The 12933-nt window shown below is 39.0% G+C and overlaps 1 protein-coding gene across 1 annotated transcript in view; it reads left to right on the top strand.

Annotated features, from left to right (window-relative positions):
- Nucleotides 1-12933, top strand: part of IL5RA (interleukin 5 receptor subunit alpha) — a 41501-nt gene continuing 28568 nt past the window's right edge. Inside the window, exons 1-5 of the mRNA XM_046684269.1 lie at nt 1-69; nt 4214-4312; nt 8956-9040; nt 10626-10771; nt 11779-11917. Of these exons, the coding sequence (XP_046540225.1) occupies nt 1-69; nt 4214-4312; nt 8956-9040; nt 10626-10771; nt 11779-11917 (538 nt within the window). The remainder of the gene's footprint in view (nt 70-4213; nt 4313-8955; nt 9041-10625; nt 10772-11778; nt 11918-12933) is intronic.

Genomic DNA, 12933 nt, shown 5'->3' on the forward strand with positions numbered 1-12933 from the left:
ATGGCCTTGGTCCGTTTGGACCTGGGTTTGGCCGTGCAATTTGCTCTGACTCTTGGTGTGTCAGTGAATGTGACATGAACAGATACTTGCAGTGTACTTGTGCATTGGTCTTGCTCTCATGCATCACCATGAAAAGAATAAGCCCAGAGTAATCACTGGTTCCAAACGAATGTCAGATGCTTGGAACAAACCTGAACCCACCTTGTGATCTGGAGCCCAGGCAAGTTTAGCCAGACCCCAGCCAAAACTCTGACACTTCAGCAAGAAATAAACGCTTATCATTGTTTACCACTGTGGTGTTTGTGGTTGTTTGTTCTTTAGCAATAGCTAACTAATACACCTACCACTTAGAGAAAATCACTCCTATCAGTTTGGCCTTTTGATCAAAAATGAGATTATGAAAAATGTTATATTCATACATATTTGTTCTCCTGTTGTTTTTACTTAACATTTTTCCATAATACCCTGTGTTATCAAAAGTTCTTGGTAAACACTCCTGTTATTATCTGCATATTTCAACCTTTAAAAGTTGTACATTTTTCTTAACCATTCCTATATTAGTTTTACCATTATAAGTAAAGGTACAATGAATTTTTTTTTAATTTTTTGATTTTTCCTTCTTCTCGCCAAAGCTCCCCAGTACATGGTTGTACATTTTAGTTGTGGGTCCTTCTAGTTGTGGCATGTGGGACACCACCCCAGCATGGCCGGACGAGCAGTGCCAGATCTGTGCCCAGAATCCGAACCCACGAAGCCTCAGGCCGCTGAAGCAGAGCACGCGGACCCAACCACTCGGCCAGGGGCCAGCCCCAAAGTACAATGAATTCTACCCCCTCTTTCTCTCTCGTATAAACCTTGGTCTACATTTCACATTTTTCCCTTGGAATGGATTCCTAGATACCTTTAATAAGTTCGTTTAACCAGAGTTCGAGGTGGAGCCACTGATTTCCTGATTTCCATGTTATTACTATTCATATTTTCACCTATACTATTTGGCTAAACCCAGATTGTTTTGCTTCTTAAGGGATACAGGCAAATTTAATTTAACTTTTTAAAAAACTATTTTTGTGAATTCTTCCAGCATGTTCCATTGTAAATGTCTTTGGACATTTATAGTTTATTCGAAAGAAGAAAATTGTTGCCACAAAAAATAAACTATACACAGCCCTGCCTCTCTTGTTTTCCTCTGGGCTTATGCGGAAATAGGGCATGGAGACAAAATGTGCACATGTGTTTTTTTTGTTTTTTGAGGTTTTTTATTGGCCTAGTTAATAAAGGATCATATACCCAGGAAGATGGCATCCAGGGTAGAATCCGGGTCTAACTTTCTTTATATCCATCACAGTGCATAGTGCATAGGTGCATTCAATAAATATTTGCTGAGTAAATGAATGTAAGACATATAGAGAATGTTAAAGCAGCTTTTCAGGCCAGAAATTACTGTCCTCACAATAATTAATAACTATTTTTAAGACTTCAATAGTGACAAATATGCTGCATCTAAAATTGGATGTGTAGGACTTTAAAGAATAGGCCAGATGGCTGATACTATATCTAAACTTTTCTGGGTGCTTATTAGCAAATAAATGGATCTCTTTCTTCCCTCTTCTGCTTTCTCTTTCCCCAAGAAAAATCATATTTTTCAGGTCATCCAATAACGATTGACCTGGTTTTATTTTAGCAACCAGTAAAATGGTTACCTTGGGAACCCCAATATGTGCACTGGCTGTCCTGGCACAGTACATAAACTGAGCCTTCTGAGAAGCCTCATTTAGGGTGCCCATGGTTTGTCATCTAGCAAATGGAGCCCCCGATCTCACCTGGCAACCGCCTCTCTGCGTCTGCTGTAGGAGACCTTGGCCCCTCTGCTCCTGCTTCTTCACTGGCTTCTCAGGGGCCATCATCACTCAGCCCCTTGGGTTAAGCCTGGAGGTCCCCTCTCAAAGGCAAGGACTACTACCTGGCTCAGAGACTTCATATATTATGCGCCATTCTTATCAATTCATACCCTATGCCATATTTTTTTAAAAGTCAGCTTTGCTAGTCAGTCACCTTGAAATTCCCCAGACAGAATTGGAACAAAGGACAGGAAAACACTACTTGGATTGCTTAAATTGATGCATACTGAGGCTCCATTGGGAACTGGGAGATGACAAGAGGGAGAAGGTCCTGTGGTGTGCTGCAGATCAACACAGCCACTGTCACAATTTGTTTGGATGAGTCCAGGCTACAGATGCCAGCAATTTCTCACACCCAGAAACTCTCCCACGCCCCAGCACACACATATTTACTTGAGGATGCAGGATGTGCGAACAAAGCAGAGAAGGGCTAAAGCATTCCCTAAGGACTGAGAATTGCTGCTAATGGTCAGCAGGCAGAGAGAGGCGTGTTCCTCATGCCCCATTTTTTTGTCAAATCATGTGCCTGGTGCTATGTAGGTGATAGAGGCACAAGAAATACTCCAGCTGAATGAAGCACATAAAGAAAATAGAAATGCGATGCTGTAGAGTGCCCACAGAAAACCTGATGACCTTGTCCTCCAGAGGCAAACGTTCATTTCTACTCCCGCATGGAGCAAAACAACTTGAAAGAGAGTGAAAATGCAGATGAGACAGTTATCAGATAGTGACTATCTGGACAAGAGAGAGCCTTTTATTTGTCCGTTTAGTCCTGGGGAGTTTCAGTTAAGGCTTGTCCATAACTGCTCTCTTACCAATGTTCCTGGGGGTGTTCTTAGAGAAGCCCTGTTGCCGCCCCATTGTAAAGGAAACTGCCTGTGAGTTTTCAACCATTACAGCTGCGATGATGAAACGGTGAAGAAGAACTGCCTCTAAGTCAAAAAGTGCACCCAGAGATAAGCTTCATTTTCAATGCCCTGCGGCTGCTTCTGATGGCATGGCCACTGCACTTCTCAGTAAGTGGGGATACAAGGCTGATTCATCTCAGAGTGAGCAAATGCCTTTTTTCTGTGATAATACCTTGTGCTCCACCTCCTAATAATTTCATTACATGGGGGAGGGAGAGATTAGGAATAGCGAGAAATACTGATTTATAAATGTATGGCAAACTTTTAAATAAAGGGAAAGGGGAAACAACCCCCCACCCAACTCTATTATTAGCTGGGACAGAACTAATAATGGTGCTGTAAAACATGTACCGGACAGGTCACATCAATTCTGTGTGTAGCATTCTATTCTTGTGTATTGGCTGCATAACAGAGGTGTACAGAGCCATGGCAAGGTGAGTCATATTAAAATAATACCTATAGTTTTGTTGATGCTGTTCTATCGAGACTGTTTTCTCACAGCTGTGGATACTTTAGGGATTAAAATGAAAACATATATTCTGCCAAGATTTCTTAGAAAGTATGTGAGTTTAGGAAATAGGGTATAGGATATAATAAAATATCTTGGTGAGGAAGTTTCAGGGTTTATTAAGAAAACTACAACTTAAGTAACAGCAGCAAAAAAAGAGGCGATTGCATTGCATCTAACTGAAGGCAGACTGCTTTTTGTTTCTCCTAGGGGTTCTGGGATTTTAAAAATTGTTTAGTTTTATATAAAATGTACAAGAATTTGCTGAAATATCTCATTGAGTTTTATGTTCACTAATTTAATTATGTACCCAAAGCAAAATAAATATATTTCCACGTATACAGAGGAAATGGATGGGATGAAACAAACAAAAAAAATGGAAGAAGAAAGAGAAAGAAAAATCAGAATCTCTTAATACTTCATGAGCCTAAAACTCATAAACACATGAAAAGTGACCACTTTTATAGCCATATTATTAATACATTTGATACCCGATTTAATGAATTATCATGCCAAAGACTTCATTACCTGGTACAATTTCTATTTCATGTGAAAGGTTATGCCGTCCTTCATAGTTATCAAAAAATGTATTAACATATGTTAAAAGTTTGCATTTTAAAACATAATAAAGCTTTGGAAATCAAATCACCTCATTTGTTTTCATTACTTGAAGTGCTGCTTGGGGAAATTTTTAGGCAAGCTACCAAATGTATCTCACCTTGCGCCAAACGGACCGGGCTTGTTACATGCTCCCAGCCTGCCGTGCACTGATCTAGCTTGTCCCTGTGCTAGGTTTTTCCCCACATAGCTTGACTTGGTAGGGGTGTGTATTAATTTGCCTCTACTCTATACAGGCCCAGGCACATTTAGCATCTGCCCTGTGCCTGATACTGTGCTAGGTGCTGGAGCTGCAACCACAGGCACAGACACGATGGACAGAGTGCTGGCGCTCTGCTACTGAGTACGGTCATCGGAAACTAGAGGATCGCCAGAGCCAGGTATGCCCAGGAATCGGGGAGCATGGATGTGGGATGACAAATCCCATCAGGCATGATTAGCTGGAAGATATTTAACCATTGGGAGAGTTGCAGCAAACTTCTTCCTCCATTGTCCAAATGCTCAGGGTGGCAGCACCATTTCTACCTTGCCTAAAGATTGTTTATGTCTGTGGCAACAATTTGAATCCATGAGTTATATTTTATGACTATTTTAGAAAATTAATCAGAAATCCAGCAGTATTTTAAAAAATTGCATGCATTATACATGTTCCTTATTACTCATTTATATTTTTAGGAACGTGCAGAGTTTTTCATTTGGGGGTAATGCAATGTACCTAGCTAAACATATCATTTGCATTTTACACCTTGGTTTATTTATTTATTCTTCATCCCTCAAGAGCTAGGTTTTATTGCTGATTACACTGTACAGGGAAAAAAAGAGGAAGTAAAAAGTAAACTCTTTACTTTTAAGGGCCTAATAGAGCATGAATCCTCTCAGTTGCTTTTCAATTTCTATGCACTGAAGTTGAGTCTGGAGTTGGGTGTCACCACAGCTGACTCAAAAGGCTCTAAAAATAGGCCTGCAAATACAACTTTGGTTATAAAACAAATGCCCCAGGCAGAAAAATAAGTTGAAACGAAAAAAAGAGGGGAAAATATTTATAAGTCTGAACTTCAGTAGAATTTAACCAATTCTCAGGAACACTGGGGAAATCCATTGCCAATTGTCAAAATTTTACCCAACTTTCTAGAAACATCTGTACAGAAAGAGCTAGTGCTCCTATTGTCTCCCAAATTTCAAAGAATATGACATCTACCAGAAGCCAGATTCTCAGAAGACACTCGAGGAATTTTGAGTTGACTCAATGAAATGTCACATGAGCAGGTAGCCTATGATATCTCTAAGAGATTATTTCTGACCATTGTACATAGGCAATGCTTTTGCCGGTCTTTGCTTTGTTCCGCTTAATTTGAATCTTAACAATTTAATGGTTTTCTGCTGGATTTTAATTGGCAGCCATGAGATGAAGAATATTGTCATTTTGATATATGTTTTAAGCTAGTGAAGTAGCCCTATTCTTATACAATGAAATGATAAATATTGCCCAGTTGACATCTATTTAACAGTATATCTTTGGATTAAAGAAATGGCCCAGGGGCCGGCCTGATGGCACAGTGGTTAAGGTCGCATGTTCTGCTTCTCGGAGGCCCGGGCTTCGCTGGTTCGGATCCCAGGTGCGGACATGGCACCGCTTGGCATGCCATACTGTGGTAGGCATCCCACGTACAAAGTAGAGGAAGATGAGCACGGATGTTAGATCAGGGCCAGGCTTCCTCAGCAAAAAAGAGGAGGACTGGCAGTAGTTAGCTCAGGGCTAATCTTCCTCAAAAAAAAGAGAGAGAGATGGCCCAAAGAGATGTGAGCTGTTTTTCCAGCAGGCGAAATTGCTATGCCTGGGACCAGAAATATTAAGGTGCCAGGCGAAAGCCTGGAGGAAGTTTCAGGGAACAGAGCAGAGAGAGAACAGAATTATAGAAAATATGGGGTCAATTGCTGAAGCTTCGCTAATACCCAGCCTTGTGTGGATTTTCCTGACTCACAAAAATTGTCGTTCTTGTTAATATTTAGACTCTTATTTGAGTATATTGTGTATTCTAAAGGACAACGAATTTTCTTTCAAAGGCATCATCATTTTTGACAGAATATATCACAATGAGATGTGAAAAGAATCATACGGTAGTTTTTTGACAAAAAAATTTAATCACTAAAAATTTTTGAATGATTGAATCTGAAAAATAGCTCTGTTTCCAGCACCTATAAAATCAAAATACATGATAAATTCTAAGGGAGAGTACTTGTAAAATATTCAATTATCTTCCCACCAAAATATTCAACAATTTCATTATGTCAACAGTTTAATTGCAAAGGTATGGTTATAACATATTACTTACTCTACTCGTCAGTAAAAGTCACTAGGAAATATCAATTTTGCAATCTTTTATGACCTAGGATTTATTTTTCTGACCTAGAATTCCTTCTATTAATGACAATTAATGCAAAGTTAGAACATATATATGGGCCGGCCCGGTGGCGCAGCGGTTAAGTTCACGCGTTCTGCTTCAGCAGCCCGGGGTTTGCCAGTTCGGATCCCCGGTGGGGACATGGCACCACTTGGCAAGCCATGCTATGGTAGGCATCCTACATATAAAGCGGAGGAAGACGGGCACGGATGTTAGCTCAGGGCCAATCTTCCTCAGCGAAAAAGAGGAGGATTGGCAGCAGTTAGCTCAGGGCTAATCTTCCTCAAAAAAAAAAAAAAAAAGAACATATGTAGTATTATTTTGGGAAATGATATCAAAGACATGACCTTCTTAACTTGAAGAGGAAGGCATCATTGTTGTTGTTTGTTAAAGATTTTTTTATCTGCCTCTCAGGCTCAGTACATAACTAATGCCTCCCTTTAATTCCTTAAAATTCTCACGTGTTGAAAATTTTAAAATACTAGAGTACCTGCTTTTATTGTCATTGTCATTTTAAAAAATTCTTTTTCTACATGGTGTAGAATCATCAGAGAGAAAGAAACACAATTATTCTTATGAAAAGTGGTATAATTCTGATTAGCAATATCTAAGTTGATTTGAAAAAGGAATTGATTTATATGCTGTTTCTGTCTTCTATGTTGTAGCATTATCCAGTTTCATTAGTGAGTTAAGCAGTGATAGTAGTAACTTAAGTAGTAAGTTAGTCAAGTAGTTAGTTAAGAATTAATAATGAAGTTGAGTGTTTTTTGCTATTTCCTAAAGGTACCCATTTAGCCGATGTCTGTCCTCTGTGGTTCTATCAAAATTATATTTGGAAAATACCAAGCCATTTAAATAAATTTTTAAACTGGAAATTGTGTCATTTAAATTAGTACAGAACATAGGTTCTGCTGTTGGAAGATCTGAGATTGGTCCAGGTTCCATCATTTACTAGCTGCTTAATCTTTGGCAAATTCTGTAACCTTTCAGCCTCCTTTTCGTCACTGTAAATTGGATAATAACCATGTGTGCCACACAGCAAATCACTGGGGGAGAGCACATGAGAGACAATAGGAAGAACTGGTTTGTAAAAGTGAGGGCAGCACACAACAGGAGGAAGCTATGCCTATTATTTGTTCGTTAAAATTAAGTTCACATGAGAAATGCCTTTCAAAATTTTCAGAGGAAACACTCAAGATTTCTAATCTACAATTCCCACAAAGAGATCCTCAACTCTCTTCTTTGACGTGTGAAACAAGATGCTGCCATGATTTATCCACTTTTTCACACTGGCCTCACAGAATTAGAACATTTCTATTCAAGACTCATTTTTATTGTCTGATTATTTAAGTAGGTAGACATATTATTTTTATTTTCTCCAGGCTCATAACTATGTTTTCTATTCCTTTTATAGTCTGCTCGCATTTGGGTTCACCAAAAAATTCAGCCTCTCCAAAGTTCAAAGTACCACAAATTTATTCTGGCTTTGTGATACAAAGTTTCTCTTTCCCACCTTGAAATTGTTTTAAATTTATGTTTCTTGTCATCGTAGGGGAGGCAGAAATATTCCTCCACCTCCCTAGGTTCTTCTGACCGGTCCAAGAATTAAACTGACAGGAGACAGAGTGACAGGAGAAAATCTAACTACTTTAATAACGTGTATACATGGGGGAAACCCAGGAAAACTCAACTAACTCGCCGAAGTGGCTGAAGCCACCACCTTAGATACCATCACCAGCTAAAGACAAAGGAGGACTAGTGGTTCCGGACTTCAAAGGGGCGGAAGCCAATTCACATGGAAATGGAAAGCAAATGCTTAGTAAATGGATGCTTGCGGTGCCTTGCAGAGACAATGGGACATGGAGAGGACTTAGATCGAAGGGCCTTGCTGGGTTCCTCCCTGTCCACCACACCAGTTCATATTATAGTTCTCTATGGTGACAGACCTTCCTGGAACAGGCCTTCTATCTTAAATTCTTTTAAGCAATCAGGGGGAAAATAAAACATATCTTCCTGAGTCTTTTGTTCTTAAAAATAATCAGGCATAAGAGACCCAATTTGGAGTAGCAAATTCTGCTCCCCTGCATCATATTGGCTCCTATTTAAATACTCAGTTATGGAAATGGTAATGATGTTTATTCTCAATTTGATTAACTGTGGCTAGAAGTTTTACTGTTCAAAAATCGGCTCTGGTCTCCGGCTGAACACCAATTCTCTGCTTCTTACTTTCCTCTTGCCTGGCTTTGCACATGCTGTGCATGCCACCAGGAATGCCTTTCCTCACTTGCATGTGTGTCAAGAACTCTAGTTCCTCCTTTAGGAGTCAATTCAGAAGTCTCTTTGATCCTCCTGTGCCCTACACACTCTTTTATTGCAACAGTTTTTAGACTGGACTACAATGATTGATTTACTTTTCATTCTGCCCCTCAGACTGTGGATCGACATTTGAAAGACAGAATCCAAGATTTGTTCATATTTGTATTTCTAGCATGTAACAGACCGTTCAGAAATGTCTGTTAAATGGCCAAATGACCACATCTTACTTTAGAAAGCAGCTGTCAGTTTTTCTTAAAAATGGCAGCAGGTGGCGATTTTGATCTTCATCTTTCTGTTTTCCATAGGATGTGATCACCATGGCGCCCACATTACTGATTCTTTTGTGGGCCACAGGGATACTGCAAGTAGATTTACTTCCTGATAAGAAACGTAAGTGCCATCTATTAAATTTAATAATGTTTCTTGGGGAAAAAAAACACATTACAAAAATGATAGTATTATTTTCTCCTAAATGATCCCTCATTTGGCAGTTACACGTGGATTTTTAAAAAGGGATAGGCTATCATCAGAATACAAACTCTTTAAACACGCTATATTTTAAGAAAGGTAAGTTGGCCAAAATGCAAATTTTATGCTACAATGGGAAGTCATATGCCAAGTGTGGTTGTATGAGTGCTATGGAATGACACTGGAGCTGGTGGCCACAATTGGAGTATATTGCCATGCAAGGAAATACGTAGAAGGCCTCACGACTAAAGAATAAAAAATTTCCACTATGTTTGGTTCAGAAACTTGATCATCTATGTGTTTGGTGTGATGACAGAGTCTAAGAAAAGAAAACTGTCACATGGTCCCCATCTAACTTTGCCTAAGAGAACTGTCTATGATAATGGCAATGTTCTATATCTGCACTGTCAAATGCAGTGGTCACTAGCCATCAGTGACTACTGAGCACTCGAAATGTGGCTCATGCAACTAAGGCGGTGAACATTTGATTTTATTTAAATTAATTTAAATTTAAATAGCCATATGTGGCCAATGGCTACCATAGTGGACAGTGCAGTACAGACAGAGCTCTAGAAGTCTGCATGTGCAGGTGTGGATGTGGAGTTGTGGAAGGCTGGGAAGGCTGTCAAATATTAAACATCAGCGGAAACATCCTGACCACATAGTAAGTGAGTCAAAGGAGGTTTCATAATTGTGTGTACAATATTGTTCTTATATTAGAAAAAAATGTAAAAAGTTGTGTAAACATATGTCCAGGAAAAAAAGATGATGAATATATCACGTATTAATGCCATTCTCAGTGGTAGGATTGTGGGTAGATTTCTTTTCTTTTTTTGCTCATCTATGCTTTCCAACATTTCTAAAATGAATAGGCATTGATTTTGTAATTTAAATAAAAGCTTTTATTTTGAAGGCAAAGTTAGAGAGTGGTTAATTAGGGGGGAAACACCCTTTTCTTTCTGTAAATGCCTTTATAAGTAGTTTTACTCAGAAATTTTTTTGACTTTGAATTGTAATAACACATAAATCCATTTTGTATCATGAACCAGTACACATAGAAATATATAATGGAAACAAGGTTTATGAAACAATACTTGTTATATTCCATGCATGCTGGTATTTTCTATTCTATTTTCTTCCCTGTCATTAAAAAAAAAAATTGCTAGTCACCACCCAATAAATTATCACAGCCATTTATGGATAATGACCCTCAGTTTGAAAACTATGGTTATAACGAATAAAGATATAGTAAAATATTCATATTTCAACAAAAATCCTGTAGATGTTATAGGCAAGCACCTGGGCAAGGTAAAACAAGATAAGGAGTTAAAAGCAGTTTTAAAGAAACTTCTTCCAAAATTGTTTCAGTATGATATGTTCTAATAGCAAATAAATACTATACTACCATACCGAATAAAATGCTATACTGCACAATTAAATATTTAAAAAATTTAAAAAGTGCTGCCTGTGCACAATTGAACATTGTATTGCTTCTTTTGATTGACAGTTGTGCTTCTCCCGCCTGTCAATTTCACCATTGAAGTTTCCGGTTTATCTCAAGCTCTTTTACGTTGGGAACCAAATCCTGATCAAGAAGGAAGGAACGTTAAGTTGGGATATCGTGTGAAAATAAGTGCTCCACAAGAAGAAGACGTAAGTGTTTATTCTGATGGCAATCCTTATTTAGAGTAAATTTTAATTTTGACTGCATTTTACTTATCAAGGGAAGTTTTAGCTCAAAAAAAGGAAACAGCTAAAGGGCTTTTTCTTACGTCCCCAGTAAAGTAGTGTCTCTGGTTGAAATGGCTGTGAATAGTGCTATGCACGTCGCTTAGCATGAAACAACAGTATAGAACATTTTAAATTTGGGACAATTCTTTTGCTTAAAAAACAAACTTTAGTGACTTCTGAGGTACAATGGATTAGGTATTCATTTCAATGTTTCCTCTGAAATAGCCAAAAGAAGAGAAGAGAAGAGCTGAGTAAAATGGGAGGAGGGCAGATGCCAAGTCAGAGTGGCCAAGTTCGAATCCAGTTCAGCCACTTCTTCCATTTGTAATCTTGGACCCATCACTTAACCCCTCACGCCCCAGGCTCACCGGGGGATGTGTTAAAGTGCCTGATTCCTTGTAGGTGGGCAAGAAAATTAAACAAAGGGAGAAGCGATTAGTATCAACGATTTTTTGGTCAAGATGGAACTCTAGAGAATTTTCTGTCAAAAAGTTACCTCTGGGGAGGAGACTGGAACTAGAGATGGTGGTCAAAGGGAATTTGAGCCTTAATTATAATATTTTCTTTGTTTTTCTAAGAATGTGCTCGTGTATCACTGAAGAATTAAGTATTTTGTTATTATTTATTGGTTTTTTAAAAACATGTCCAAATACTAAAATTGGGTAATTTATTTATTTTTTAAAACCACTTTATTGAGGTATGACTGATGTGTACAAGGTTGTACATGTTTAATGTATACAACTCAATGAGTTTAGGAGTATATGTATATATATATCTGTGAAACTGTGAGGTTAACTATTTTCTAGCAAAAAATTTCATTGCATTTTATGTGCCATTTAAAAAGTGGAAGAAAATACATATTTGATTAAAGTAGGTCTTTTAAGGCTATTTCCCTTTTACATATCATGACTTGTGGGTTTTATTTTTAGTATGAAACCAGGAGCACTGAAAGCAAACGTGTAACCATCCTTCACAAAGGCTTTTCAGCAAGTGTGCAGACCATCCTGTGGACCGACCCCTCCCTCCCAGCAAGCAGCTGGGTTTCTGCTGATCTTGAAGCCCCAGCAGGTAAGGCACGCCTCTAAAAGTCCAGTTTTATATTTCAGACTTTGCAGATATGGGAAAGTCAAAAAACTAACAACTCGCTTTTCTTTTCTCTAGTCGGTCACCAGCTCCTGCCCCATATCCTTCCACCTCATGAACATCCTCACCAAGGCTTTTATCACTCCCTGTTGTCATAACCCATCCAATTCCATCTGGCACGTCTCTGCAAACATCACGCACGCTTCTCACTCTCCTGCTCAGAAGCCACAGGGTCATAAACAAAATCTGGGCCCATCAGGTCCCTCATAATTGGGTTCTAAGCCATCTTTCCAACTACACCCTACTTGAGTCCTCTGCTGTCTCAGATGGATCTAACCATGATCCCCACACACCAGCACGCTCCTGCCTCGGAGACCTTGCTTTCCTGGGCTCATCAACTCTGCCTGCTTTTCTGAATCCTTCCCATATGTCAAAGCCCAGATCAAGTCGTACACCCTCTGTAAAGCCCTTTTTTTTCTCGTCCTATACTCTGAAGGGTGCTCTTCCTCCTCAGAACTCATTCATGGGCTGTGCTACTCATTTGGCACATACAACATTATATTATTTATCTTTCACAAATAAATAGATTTTTACGCCGCCCTTCCCAACTCTAAGTTCTTTAGGGCAAGGGACGATGTCTCATGCTATGTTGCACCGAGCATAACAAGCTGTACATGCTTTAGGCATAGTATTCCCTCATGTTGAGTTTGTGGATTTGTTTCCAGTTCTGTAGTTTCTCATACCAAATTGAAGAAAACTTTGCTGACAGTTCACAGAAGCCACCACAGTGAACAACCTAACAGCCATGGGGAAAGAAGACAACATTCACGGTCTCTATACTGTCCTTCAGGGGAAATTTGGGGATTCTAATGCTTAGAACTAGTGACGCTTCTGATTAAACACTTAGACATACATACAATAGGGAAAGAAAAGAGGAGGAGCAGACCTCCAAGTCCTGGGATTTGTGAGTGCACCTAATGACAATTACCTTGGCCAGTCTG

This window comes from Equus quagga, chromosome 1, assembly GCF_021613505.1.
Source record: "Equus quagga isolate Etosha38 chromosome 1, UCLA_HA_Equagga_1.0, whole genome shotgun sequence".
Taxonomy (NCBI): domain Eukaryota; kingdom Metazoa; phylum Chordata; class Mammalia; order Perissodactyla; family Equidae; genus Equus; species Equus quagga.